At 35.0% G+C, this 14,169-nt stretch overlaps 1 protein-coding gene across 2 annotated transcripts; it reads left to right on the top strand.

Annotated features, from left to right (window-relative positions):
• Nucleotides 1–2,478: 2,478 nt before the first annotated feature.
• LOC109816004 (U-box domain-containing protein 52) lies at nucleotides 2,479–11,842 on the top strand. 2 transcript variants are annotated; one of them, XM_020380849.3, is made up of 8 exons: nucleotides 2,479–2,709; nucleotides 3,239–3,321; nucleotides 3,515–3,669; nucleotides 8,360–8,515; nucleotides 8,641–8,872; nucleotides 9,230–9,331; nucleotides 9,909–10,337; nucleotides 10,824–11,842. In XM_020380849.3, the coding sequence occupies exons 1-8, from the start codon at nucleotides 2,550–2,552 to the stop codon at nucleotides 11,571–11,573; spliced, it is 2,067 nt and encodes a 688-aa protein (XP_020236438.2). In that variant the 5' UTR covers nucleotides 2,479–2,549; the 3' UTR covers nucleotides 11,574–11,842. The 2 variants fall into 2 exon arrangements, with proteins under 2 accessions (XP_020236438.2, XP_029130742.1); XM_029274909.2 differs by having other exon boundaries at nucleotides 2,572–2,713.
• The last annotated feature ends 2,327 nt before the right edge of the window (nucleotides 11,843–14,169 follow it).

Genomic DNA, 14,169 nt, shown 5'->3' with positions numbered 1-14,169 from the left:
TGTAAATATGTATTGAGTTGTATTATGTGATGAAAATGTTGTGTGCTGATATAGAATGATAAAATGTTGAATAATAATGATTGTTGTAGTATGATGAGAAAACATAGTTGTGAGTTGAGAGTTGCATGTTGAACCCTAGTTGTGTAGATGTATAGAGATGGTATCTAAGTTGTTGAGTTGACTATGTTGTTTAAAGTTGAAATGAGTTGATAGTTGAGCTGATAAGATGATAATTGTGTTGTTGTGTCGTGATGATGAGTTATTGATCACTAGGACTAGAGGAGATGTTTTCAAAATTGTTCATCTCATTATGTTGATTGAGATAGTTGCGGTGCTCTAAGAGTCCAATTTGTTGGGTGGGATACCCTCCTTCGAAAGTTGTCCCTTGGAGTGGATGATGTGTTATTCTCCTCTAGAACTTAGTTGATCCCGTGTGTGGGTAAGGTCGAGGCACACGTGTATGAAGCGACCACGATATAGGGCCTAGGTGGAGCTATACCGATTACAAGCGACTAATTCGAGTAAAGTACAAAGTCAGGAACTAAGTTCCTAATCAATTATTAGAGAGTTGTAGTATTTGGAGGATAATTAGTAGAATAATCTCATATAAGACTTAGTTGAGCTAGCTAATGTCGTGGTAGGCCTAAACCCAGTTGTCATATCTTGACAAAGTACTATACTTCCTTGTTTAAGTGACAAAGTCTGAGAAACCGTTATCTTCTTGTGGATTTTTATCCAAATTTGTTGTTTACCTAGCAAGCCCAAAAAGATTCTATGTTGTTGGTTCGATAGGACCTAGCCACTTAGACTACTCACTCTATGTTGTAGAAGATCTCTAAGTTGAAATGTATGACAATGCATATGTGTTGATAAATTGTATGTGTTGATATGTTGTGAAGTTGTTATAAAGTTGTGTGTTGTCTATATGTTATGTGTTGCATGATGAATAAGTTGTTATTGTTGATAGTGATGTTGTGTTGTATGTTGCTTTTATATTCATATGTTGTTTAAGTATTATGTGTTGTATGTTGAACAAGTTGATGAAGCTGGTGACAGTGATGCTACGTTGCCTGTGTTGTATATTTCATTTATATGAGCTGTTTATTTTCACTAGCTTACCCTTGCATGTTTCCATGTAAGAGTGGGGTATGGATAGGTTGGTGTTTGCCGTGGAGGCCACCTAGATGACAAGAGCTGGAGTAGATGATTCTATTTTATTTTGTAGACTACTTTAGTTAGAATAATATTTTTGGTTGGCATTGTATATATTTTATGGCCTATTGAGCCATTACTATTGGATGATTGTAATTTTACTTGTGTGGTTAATATAATACTATTTAGTATATATATATATATATATATATATATATATATATATATATATATATATATATATATATATATATATATATTTTCAGTTGCTCCTTAATGATGTGATGGTTAAGGCGGATCATTACAAAATATCCTAAAATTTTATTTTAAATTAATCTGACTCGATAAAAATAATTAAAGCTAGATTAAATTACAAATTATTAAAAATCTTTATTTTTTTTAATTAATATTACTACTAATAATCTTTTAATTTCACAAAATTATAAAAATTTAATAACTATAACACAAATATTAATATCTTTTAATAATAAAATTATATCATAACATAAAGTAATACACATCATAAATTATAAAATAAATAAAATTAATATTTAATTAAACAAGTTATTGGGACCTTGACCAGACATTTAGCTCGGTGAACATGCATACTAGGAAAAATAAGCCAAACAACGCCAATTTTTTTCCAAGCTGATGAGCCGGCAACAAGTCACAGAAAGTTTGGATATTTTTAATATATACTAATATATAAAAGAATATTCTTTTTAATAATTATTTTACTCTTTATATTTAATAAATTATTATATATTTTTATTATTAAAAAAGTTAAAAATAATGATATTTTTTTTATCAAATTCAATTTTTTAAAATTAAAAAGTTATTTATATTGGATCAACAAAATTTTATCACTTGATTTTAATTAAAGATACGAAGTGACTCAATTTATTAATTATTATGATTTTTTTCATATGACAGTCGAGATATTTTTTTTATATAATAATTAAATAAATAACTAATGATTAATAATATTTTAAAGATTTTAAATTTGAATCTTGAGATTGATAAATGTATTATTTTTAAATAATAAAAATATGATAATGTATTAAATATTATTAATAAAAGAAGTATCTCGTATAGATTAATTATTTTAATCATAGTCTATTATTTAAAATGAGAACAGAAACGTGGAAAGAAAAAGGATAAATTATAAAGAGTTAAACTGTCCGTTATTGGGTCAGGCCGAGTCAAAGCGCCTAAAAAACGAAAGGATGAGGTTGAAACCTTAGTTGTGTCCGTATGTTTGAGTCACGACCTTCGATGAGGTTTGCATGGGTTGTTCCATTTTCCATCTTTCCGATCATCGCAAGAGAAAGGAACCAACCATTGCCAAGCTTCTCTTCTCCTCCTCCTTCTCGCGGTGGAGCAGGAGGTGGTAGAAAATGTCTTCCCATGGCGCTGCCACCACGCCACCCTTGAACGTCACCATGGTCGCCGTTGACAAAGACAAGAACAGTGTCCACGCCTTCAAATGGACCACTAAACATATCGACAACCCCATCATCATTGCGGTCCATGTCAAGCACAAAAACCTTCCTCATCGTAGGTACCCTCATATTTTTTTACATGCACGTACTTACTCTTCTTCGATTTTCACCTTCCTTTTACTTTTATGGGGTTTGGAAATCCATTAGAATGACGTTGAGTACAAGTTTTGCGTTATCCAATACAAAAGCAAACTAAAACAAGTCAATGGTTGAAAGTAAAGGATTTTCAAGTTTGTTGGCATCCTTTAAATATTGTCTATTTTGATTTTGACAATAGATGTTTTAGTTTCGACTTCGACCCTTAAACCATGTGAAATTATCCCTTGTACCATTATAATAACAGTTTATTGCTGCCAAAATGATTTTGCATGGTTTTATTTTTATATCACGAGATAGTTTTGGCTTATGTTTACGTATAAGGACCAAAGTTTAATTTGCATGCATGTTACATAGTTTTTTTGAATGCAGACTAAAACTTAAAATGGAGAAAATGGGAACAAATATTCGATTAAACTTATTTTTACGTGACATTCTGTGGTGATATAATCATTTGTGTTACTTATTGTTTATGATTATTCATGCAGAGGGCACCAATGTTTTTCCTCCCGAAGAAGAGGATATAGCCCATGTTTTCAACCCCTTGCGTCAACTGTGTCAGCCCAACGTCGTATGTAATTGATACTTGAGTTCAAGTTAATTTATAGTTTAATTTGTTTAGTAGATTATGAAGAAGATTTTAATTAGAATACCTCTTATCAAATCATAAATTGTTTGAAGCACTTCCTTTTTTGTTGCATTCAACCAAATGGTGTTGGTGATACTTGCAACTTCCAAACTAATGATTTTGCACGTTAACTCAGGTTAAGTTGAAAGAAGCCGTAATCGATGATAGTGATATTGTAAGAGGAATTGTGGAATATGCACAAAGAAATCGTGTCAGTACTATAGTGGTTGGTGCACCCTGCACGAGCAAGAATACTTTGGCAAGGACTCTGAACCTGAGGAGCGGAAGCAAGTTAAGTGTCAGGACATTACATATCATTTTTTGCAAAATTCAATTTTAATTCTTCAGTATAACTTAGTCCTCTTAAAATTAGCAGAAATTGATAAGTGATCATCATGGTCACGCTATAATCTCTACATGTCAGTTTTTTATCAGCAATGAAAATTACGATATAGTAAGATCAAATCCAAATCCTAGTGCATCAACTCCTATCTCTAGATTGACTCTAGTGATTTACATGACATACGATTAAAGTTATTGTTATTATATGATAATTGTCAAGGAAATAGTTGGTAGAATAATAAAAACTTATTTGTATTTAGAAAGTAGTAGTATTAATGGTAATTGTTGTTGTTATAATGAAGTCCCAATTTGCCTATTTATAGGCATGGTGTTCCATCTCTAGCTGATGGTGGGATTATCTAGAATTTTCTAGACTCTTCAAGTCTCTACACTCTTTTAGTTTTTTCTAGAGACTTATACATCTTTTCTTATATTTCTAGAATTTTCTTTTTCTTTCTTATATCTTATCTTATGATTCTAGAATTTTCTTTTTCTTACCTAGAATTTGCATCATAATTTAACACTCCTCCTTGATGCAAATTTCGGTAATTCCAAGCATACTCCGTAGTTGTTCAAACTTTGCTCTTGGTAGTGCCTTTGTAAATATGTCTGCAACTTGATCTTCTGTTGAGCAGTATTCAAGTTGAATTTGCTTAGTTGTCTCTACTTCTCTAATGAAGTGATATTTGATGGCTATGTGTTTCGTTCTTTGATGATGAACTGGATTCTTTGCCATTGCTATTGTTGATCTGTTGTCACAGTATATAACAGTTGGTCCATCTTATTGTTCACTCATTTCTTCAAGTATTCTCCGTGGCCATATTGCTTGACTTGTAGTTTCAGCAACTGCTATATACTCTGCTTCTGCTGTTGATTGTGCAACTGTTGCTTACTTCTTTGACGCCCAAGAGAAAAATCCAGATCCTAGTGAGAAGGCATATCTTGATGTACTCTTCATGTCGTCTATTGATCCTGCCCAATCACTGTCGATATAGCTAATCATCCTTGATTTGGTCATGGTTTTATACCATATACCAAACTCCCTTGTCCCTTGTAGGTATCTCAATATTCTTTTTCCTGTTCCATAGTGAATTTGACTTGGCTTTTGCATGAATCTTGATAGAAGACTTATGGCATACATAATGTCTAGTCTTGTGGCTGTGAGATATAGAAGACTTCCGACTAGACTCCTGTATTGGGATGCATCAGCTTCTGGTGCTCCGTCCACCTTTTGTAGTTTCTCATTCATCACTAGCGGTGTACTTACAGGTTTGCATCCGTACATCTTAAATTTCTTCAGTAAAACTTTTGTATATTTCTTTTGTGAGATGAATATTCCATCATTTCTCTGACTTACCTCTATACCAAGGAAGTAACTCATCAAACCAAGATCAGTCATCTCAAAGGTCTTCATCATGTCTTCTTTAAACTCCATCATCATATTTGTAGGTTCCAGTATAAATAAGATCATCTACATATAAAGAGAGTAAGAGAGTATGCTGACCTTGAGTCTTGATGTATAGTGTAGGCTCACTCTTACTCCTCCTGAATCCATGATCAGTGAAGTACTAGTCGATCTTGCTATACCATGCTCGAGGAGCTTGCTTCAGGCTATATAAAGCTTTCTTCAATCTCAACACTTTGCCTTCATGGCCTTTAATCACGAATCCTGGTGGTTGCTCCACATAGATCTCTTCTTCGAGTACGTCATTGAGGAATGTAGACTTGACATCTAGTTGATAGATGTTCCATCCTTTATATGCTGCAAGAGCTATTAAAGCTCTTATTGTGTCTAGGTGTGCGATTGGAGCAAATGTCTCATTGTAGTCCACTCTTGGTTGTTGTGAGTATCCCTTAGCGACTAATTTTGCTTTGTGCTTTTGTATAATTCCATCAGGATTAAGCTTTGTTTTATATACCTATTTTACTCCAATGATATCTTTTCCATGAGGGCAATCTACGAGCTCCATGTATTATTCTTCTCAATCATTTTAATCTCTTCTTCCATAGCCTTGACCCATACTTCTTGGTTTGCTGTCTCTTCAAAGCTTCTTGTTTCAAGTATGGCCAAGTTGCAAGTTTCATATATATCTACCAGTGATCTAACTCGTCTCGGAGTAGACTCAGGTGATGATTCTTCTTGTTGTGGAACTATTCTTGGAGATTCTAGAGAGATAACAATGTCTTGATTGTTATCTTCCAAACTTGATGTAGTTGGTTGATTGATGGGCATGTATATAGTCTTCTTCTCAATTTGCTCTTCTTCCTAGTTCCAAGTAGCATTTTCATCTACTTCAATATCTCTACTGATTGTTAGCTTCTTTGTCTAAAGATTGTAGACTTGGTAGCCTTTTGATTGTGAACTGTATCCCAAGAATATGCCTCGTACAGTCTTGTCTTCTAACTTATGCCTTTTTTCATCTGGCACATGAATGTAGCAGATAGATCCAAAGACCCTTAGGTGCTTAGCTGATGGCTTCTTCCCACTCCAAGCTTCTATTGGAGTCTTGTCCTGAACGGCCTTAATAGGACATCTGTTGAATAGGTAGACTGCTGTGTAGACTGCTTCAGCCTAGAATGTATTCAGCAGTCCTTTCTCCTTCAACATCGATCTCGCCATCTCCATGACTATGTGATTCTTTCTCTCTGACACACCATTTTGTTGTGGAGTATATGTGACTGTAAGTTGTCGCTCTATGCCGTCATCTTCGCAAAATTTATCAAACTCGCGAGATGTATACTCCTTGCCACGATCACTTCTAAAGTACTTTTATTTGTTTTCCACTTTGATTTTCGACAAGGGCCTTGAATTTCTTAAATATTCCAAAGACTTCTACTTTGCCTTCAGAAAATAGACCCACGTCATTCTAGAAAAGTCATCAATGAAGAGGATGAAATACCTGTTGTTGGTGTGTGATGGTGTCCTCATCGGTCCACAAATATATATGAATTAGCTCCAACAAGTCCTTGGCTCTCAATGCTTTGCTTGTCGAGAACGACAATCGGTGTTACTTTCTGAGAAGACATCCTTTACAAGCTTCATTATTTTCCTTTAGGTTGGGTAGATCTCTCATCATACCTTTCTGATGTAGAAGCTTTAAGGCATGAATATTGAAATGGCCAAATCTCCGATGCTAGAGCCATGAGTCATCAACTTCTACCTTCATGGCAATATTTGTGCCACGGTTGAAGCTTAGAGGAAAGCTTCTATTTCTCTTCTCCATTGTTACTTGGCCAATCTCTACCCTTTTACTATCATAAATTTTGCATATATCTCTTTCAAAATGAAGAGAATACCCATTTTCCATCATTTGGCCAATGCTTAAAAGATTTTCTTTAAGATTGGGGACTAGTAACACGTCCTTGATGAATCTCGTACCTTTCTTTGTCTCCACCATCACAGTGCCTTTGCCTTGAGACTCCATCATGGTGTCGTTTCCCAGTCGAACTTTGACTTTGACGGAGTTATCAATGTCTACAAAGATGCTTTGATCCTTAGCCATGTGATTGCTGCATCCATTATCCAAGTACCAGCTTCCATCTCCACTGTCACAAGATTCTTTGTTAGCATAAAACAGATGTTGCTCTTGATTATGCTCTTCGGCAAAATTTGCTTGATGTTTATTTTTGTTACGACAGTACTTCTCCACGTGACCGGATTTATTGCAATAGTGACATATTGGCTTTCTTCATTGCCTTCAAATTCTTCTTCCAAAATATCCCATGCCTTTTTTGCAGTATCGGCGTCCATGATCCTTCTAGCGATAATTTCTCCCACAGCTTGTTAAAGAACAAACAGTGCTTGGGCATCCTTTTGTTCACAATCTTCTAACTTCTTTTGCTCCTCCTTAGACAAAGTGATAGTATTATCTGGTTTTGTATAACCAGATTGAACGATATCCCATAGTTTTTGTGAGATAAAATATGTCTTTAGTTTGAGCTTCCAAAGATCAAAATTTTCACCAGTAAAAACTGGTAAAGGGACAGATGAAAAATTAATGGTATTGGAGGCCATAGATCAAAGAAAAATGTTTATAAGTATAGAAGGAAATTTTAGAAGTAGTTGGGTGATTTTTCTACACCCAGTAGATGACCGAACGTAGCTCTGATACCACTATTAGTATATGATAGTGTCAAGGAAATAGTTGGTGGAATAATAGAAACTTATTTGTATTTAGAGAGTAGCAGTAGTAGTAGTAGTAATTGTTGTTGTTGTTACAATGAAGTTCCAATTTGTCTATTTATAGACATGGTGTTCTATCTCTAGATGATGGTAGAATTATCTAGAATTTTCTAGACTCTTCAAGTCTCTATACTCTTTTAGTTTTTTCTAGAGACTTATACATATTTTCTTATATTTCTATAATTTTCGTTTTCTTTCTTATATATCTTATCTTATGCTTCTAGAATTTTCTTTTTTTTTTCTTTCTAGAATTTGTATCATAATTTAACAGTTATTAATTCATATTCGTAAATTGAAAAAAAAAAATGAATAACTATCATGTTGATCAGGATCATGAACATGCTGCACTACCTAATAAATTCTCCAAAATTAGGACTTTCCATCGCGGCAATTTTTTGTTTCAAATCTGGTTGTACATAGATTATGTAATGTTTCTTAACGTGGTGGATGTCACAGAAAATTTAAAGGCCACGATATTTCAACAGGCGTAATGAGATCAGCCCCAGATTACAGTTCAGTGTACGTAATTTCAAAAGGGAAGATAGTTGGAGCTAGACCAGCAATACGCCCAATGATAAACGTGGTTGCTGCACCAAAAGAAAATGGAGTAAGGTGCCACACAATGAAACTCATCAGTAGCTTTCAAATAGCCATATTATATATATGCCATGATGTGACATGTAAGTTAAAGGGTATTAAACTTTTTTCATATTTTGGATTGGCAACAATGCAAACAGGTCACATTCACATAGAAGAGGGAGCACCAATGGAAGATCAGAAAGATCACCTACACCTGAAATGTCAAGGTCTTCTTCAGCTGGTCAGTCAATGGACAAGAGGTCACTATATAACCTCCGCAACTCAAGCTCGGGTGGAAGTGACTCTGAAGGGTCACATCGAGTTGGGTCAGTGGATCATAGAACTAAACAAGATTGTGATTCAGGCTCTGCATCAGATTCCCAATTCTCAGTATGTGTCCAAAAAGATAAAAGTTTCTCATGGCTTATGGTGGATCATAAATTGGATGAGGAATGCTAGCAATACTCTCCTTATTATTGGTTGAAATTTAAGAAATTACAAATTCTGTGGTTTAGCATCTTATTTAATGAATCTCTTGTGATTTAGTAGTAGAGCTTACCAAAATTTGTGATTTTCAACCAATAATAAATAATATTAGTAAGAAAGTGCTAAAGAGAGTGTTGTTAGCAATTTTTCTAAATTGAATTGTCATTGTTGTTGAACTAGAATAAACCCATTATGTGGCCAAATTAATATGGTGTGATTAAGCGGTAAACATTGGAGTATTTATATTTTACTTCATTCCAGGCTGAAATGGAAGCTGAGATGAAAAAATTGAGGCTCAAACTGAAGCAAACTATGGACATGTACAACTCAGCTTGCAAAGAAGCAATCACAGCCCAAAACAAGGTGATATAAATCGAGTGGTGATCTATGGACACCTAATAAGTTCAAGTACCTAGTTGACACTCATTTATTTCTATCTATCTCTTCTGATACGTGACATCACCAGTCATATCAGTTACTTGTCTCTTCTTTTTTCCTATTTCTCTCTTGATGTCTACCAAGAGAGATATGTCAAGCATCTTTATTTGGTGTAAATTATGCGGTCAGTATAAGAAACCACCTCTCGAGTACTTCATTCGCGACAACATATATAGCAGGGCATTGCCATTAAAGTGATTTACATATAGTGATGCAAGTGGCCTCACCTAATACTCTTCTATAATACTAAGAGTATATTTGGATACAAATTTCTATTAGTTTTTTAGAGTTTCTCTATTAAAAATAAAGAGTTCTTTCTAATAGAAAAATTCTCAAAAACACTTTAACTTGTATCTAATCAAACTCTAAAATAAAATGTGAATGATAAGTACTATTTATTATGAATAATAAGATAAGGGTAGTGATTAATGAGCTTGAATCTTATAGTTTGGAGAAATAAAATAAAATGAAATAACAAAGGGTGTTCTGTCTATATTGCCAGGCTATAGAGCTTAACCAACGGAAACTGAATGAGGAACGTATGGCTGAGGAAGCTAAGTTGTCTAAAGAGGCAGCTATTGCAATGGCAGAAAAGGAGAAGGCTAAAGCCAAAGCTGCCTTGGAAGCAGCTGAAGAAGCCATTAAGATGGTTGAAAAGGAAGCACATAGAAGATTTCATGCAGAGATGAAGGCCAGGAGAGAGGCACAAGAAAAGGATCGGGCATTAAATCAGTTGGCTTGCAAGGATGTTCGATATAGAAAATACACTATAACTGATATTGAAGACGCCACTCAAAAGTTCAACCCATCACTGAAAATAGGTGAAGGTGGATATGGACCTGTGTTTAAAGGCCAACTTGATCACACCCAGGTCGCAATCAAACTTTTAAACCCTGATGCTTCCCATGGAAGGAGGCAGTTCCAACAAGAGGTATGATACATTGCACTACTGTCTTTCAAGATTCTGGTATGTGAGATATGCAAAATCACATTAGGGTGAATTCCTTATTAGTTGTCGATGTAACTGACAATGCATGACAAATAAACTATTTTTGTTAACTTGCTTACTTCAAAATGTCTTCTAATCTATCATGCATGCATACTCCATGAAGCCAATATGTAACTAAACATATTCCAACCATTATGCTTTACATCATTACATGTAAAATTCCAAGTGCCTCTCCTTAGAAGAATGACCTGTATAATTACTGACTTTTCTTTCTCAAAATACTGTTTGTTTTTCAATACTTCTGTTAGAAACTTACTAGTCATGTATAACTACTATGCCTCAAACTAATGACATGTATAATTACTATGCATATTCTAACCATTATGCTTTACATGTAAAATTTCAAGTGCCTCTCCTTAGAAGATCATGTTTCTGCAATTCTGACACTATTTTCCTTCTCACTTGTAGGTTGAGGTATTATGCAGCATAAGGCATCCTAACATGGTCCTCCTCCTTGGCGCGTGTCCCGAGTACGGATGCTTAGTGTACGAGTACTTGGAAAATGGTAGTTTAGAAGATAGATTATTGTTGAAAAATGATAGCCCTCCTATTCCATGGTGGAAACGTTTTGAAATAGCTGCTGAGATTGCAACCGCACTCCTTTTCCTTCACCAAACAAAGCCAGAGCCAATTGTGCACCGGGACCTTAAACCCGCCAACATCCTCTTGGACAAGAACTTTGTGAGCAAAATAAGTGATGTTGGTCTTTCAAGACTAGTGCCACCTTCTGTGGCTGATTCTGTCACACAATATCACTTAACCGCAGCTGCTGGAACCTTTTGTTACATTGACCCAGAGTACCAACAAAGTGGGATGCTAACAACAAAGTCAGACATATATTCTTTGGGGATAATGCTACTACAAATCATCACAGCCAAGCCTCCAATGGGGCTTGCACACCATGTTAGGAGGGCAATTGAAAATGGAACATTTTCAGATATGCTTGATCCTGATGTCCCTGGTTGGCCAGTTGAAGAGGCTCTAGCATTTGCTAAACTCTCATTGGCTTGTGCAGAGCTCAGTAAAAAGGACAGGCCTGATCTTGCATCAGTGGTAGTGCCAGAGCTTAGCCGCTTAAGGGAATTTGGATACACAGCATCGAAAGCTCAGAATCGCCCCAATGCCTACACCAAGGCCAGGAACAAACACATAAAATAGGTTCCATGTTGGTATGTTGGCTTACCTGCCATGTTTTGTGTAGAATCATTTACCCAATTAACTTCTTCACGCATTGTTGTGTTGTGAATGCAAGTTTCCAACAGTTTTCTTGTAATGGAAGAGTTCCTTCAATCTAATTAGATGCTTGGTAGTCCAAGATTGGAAAGTAAAATTGTTATGCATAAGCATAACTTGTAAACAACATTATTGTATTATCAGTGTAAAAAAATTTGCTATACCAATCAGAAATCATGATATGACTTTTAAGATGGTTATTGTAAAAGTTAACAAAATTAGCAAACATGAAAACTTGTAATTGAATAACGGTATAAAACCCCATTAATGCATAAACTCTTCAAAAGTTCAACTTATATGTGGTAGTATTGACTTGAGTCGTAACATAAGATTTTAACCAACACAGTGCCTCAAAATTGAAATGAAATAGTGAAGAGATATTATCAGCGAACTTAGAGAATATTTTGTGATACTAAAATGGTGGAATGCTTTGATACTGCTTGTAATGACAATAATAGACACAATCTGTCATAGTTATTCGCAACAAGTCATGTTTCATTCATGTGGTGTAGCCGTTGTGTCGTAGCTTCCATCACACTAAATTATTATTAATTTATTATAATTGTGGCAAGAATTTGCCGAAAAACTCACAAGTGAAGAGGCTGCTCAGAATCCTAGGTTGCAAAGTAAAGTATAAAACTCATCAGCATATGAAGTAATACTTTGAAACAAGAATTGAACCATGTAAAGATGGATTGCGTTTGGAGAAAGGTATGGAGAAAAGAATAAGATTGTAAAAAGAAGCTTTGCTTTGGACCATGAAAATGAACTGCATATCTACAATATCCAAAATTCAAGGAAATAATAATGTTAGTAATAATAACTGGTACCTGGTCTTCTGTTCTTACATTATCCTGTGGTTACGGGTCCCCTAATTCTATCATCAGATTATATACTTATCAAAATAACTCCAAGTTGTAAAAAGAAGGTCCGATATGAAGGGAAGATTACTTAAAATATTTTAACATAATATGTTTTCTTTGTGGGAGAAGATTAAAACATGTACACTATCAGATAATATATATATATATATATATATATATATATATATATATATATAAAATATAATATAATATAATATAATCACGGTAATTTCTATGGGGAATAATTCTCTTCAGGTCCGAAAAGCCATTATGAATGGTAAAACCCTTTCTTTTTAAGTATTTCACATGGCTGCATGTTCATAACTTGAACTTAAAATTATCAGTTAAATTAGAATAATTTTAAACTAGTTAATTTATATGTACTTTCATATTATATAGTGAAATTACCTCATTATCCTCTGCAACACTAGTTCTAAATTTTATTTAACTGAACTAATTAATCAAGTAAATGACATTGGCTTAAGTTTCAAATCTTATTACTGTTTTGTAATTTTTACGAATAAAAAAAAAATACTTTAGCAAGTGACAATATAGGGGTATAAATATGATAAACTATGTTATAGGCCAAAATAAAGTTGGGGAATTAATACTTTTCCACCACGCACCACACCCCGTCCTTAAGGAAGCATCAAAGAATATAACTCAAACTTCTAAGTTCCAAAAGGCCAAAAACACGCTACAAAGGAGAATTCACCTGGTTGTCCCATTATTTCTATCTATATAATCACCCATCCAAGCCCAACTTTCTGACATGTTTCACTGCCACATGCACATGCTTCCCTTGCTTCTCCAAGCTCAAATGGGTCACAGCAAGAATCCAGGATCAACACAAAAAAGTTGGTCTCCATGGACATCAAAAGTTGGATTCATGGTGTTGGCTTTGTGTGCATGCATGGTGACATCAGAGGAGAAAATTGAAGACCCTTTAAGTGGTTCATTGTGCATAAGTGAATGTGCCTCATGTCCTACAATATGTTCACCACCCCCTCCTTCACTTGCATCATCATATTCAAACCATCCACCCCCTTCACCTCTTACACCACAACCACACCTTACACCTCCTCCACAACACCCTACAACACCATCATTGTCATATCCACCCCCTCCTCCTCTCTTAACATCATACCCTTCCCCTCCTCCACTATTAACATCAAATCCACCACCTCCTCCACTTCTAACATCATTTCCACCACCATCACTCTTAACATCATATCCACCCCCTCCACCACTTCTAACATTTCCTCCACCATCACTAGTGCTACCACCTCCAGAAAAGCATTCACAACCTCCTCCATCAACCCCTTCATCAGGAACTACTCCTCCTCCACCACCTTTGAAGTCTAACAATCCCCCCTCAGGTTCAGGACAACCTACAGTAGTTTCTGGACCTCATGACTATCCCTATCCTTATTACTACTATTATACCTCATCTGCATCTTCTTTTTCTCTTCATGTTATGCCTTTCTTCCTCTTAGTGTCCTTCCTTCATGGGGTGTTCTTTTGATGGTGAGCGATAAAGATTCTATTCCGGTAAGTTTCTTCATAAGCATTTCTAAAAGAGGAAAATATAGGAAGAAAAGTAGGTTTCTTCATAAGCTAATGTAAAGAAGTTTTTTTAAATTAATTTCTTCAAAATC

Source organism: Cajanus cajan, chromosome 9, assembly GCF_000230855.2.
Source record: "Cajanus cajan strain Asha chromosome 9, NIPB_CcT2T_4, whole genome shotgun sequence".
Lineage (NCBI taxonomy): Eukaryota > Viridiplantae > Streptophyta > Magnoliopsida > Fabales > Fabaceae > Cajanus > Cajanus cajan.
This window is presented reverse-complemented; position numbering and strand designations above follow the sequence as displayed.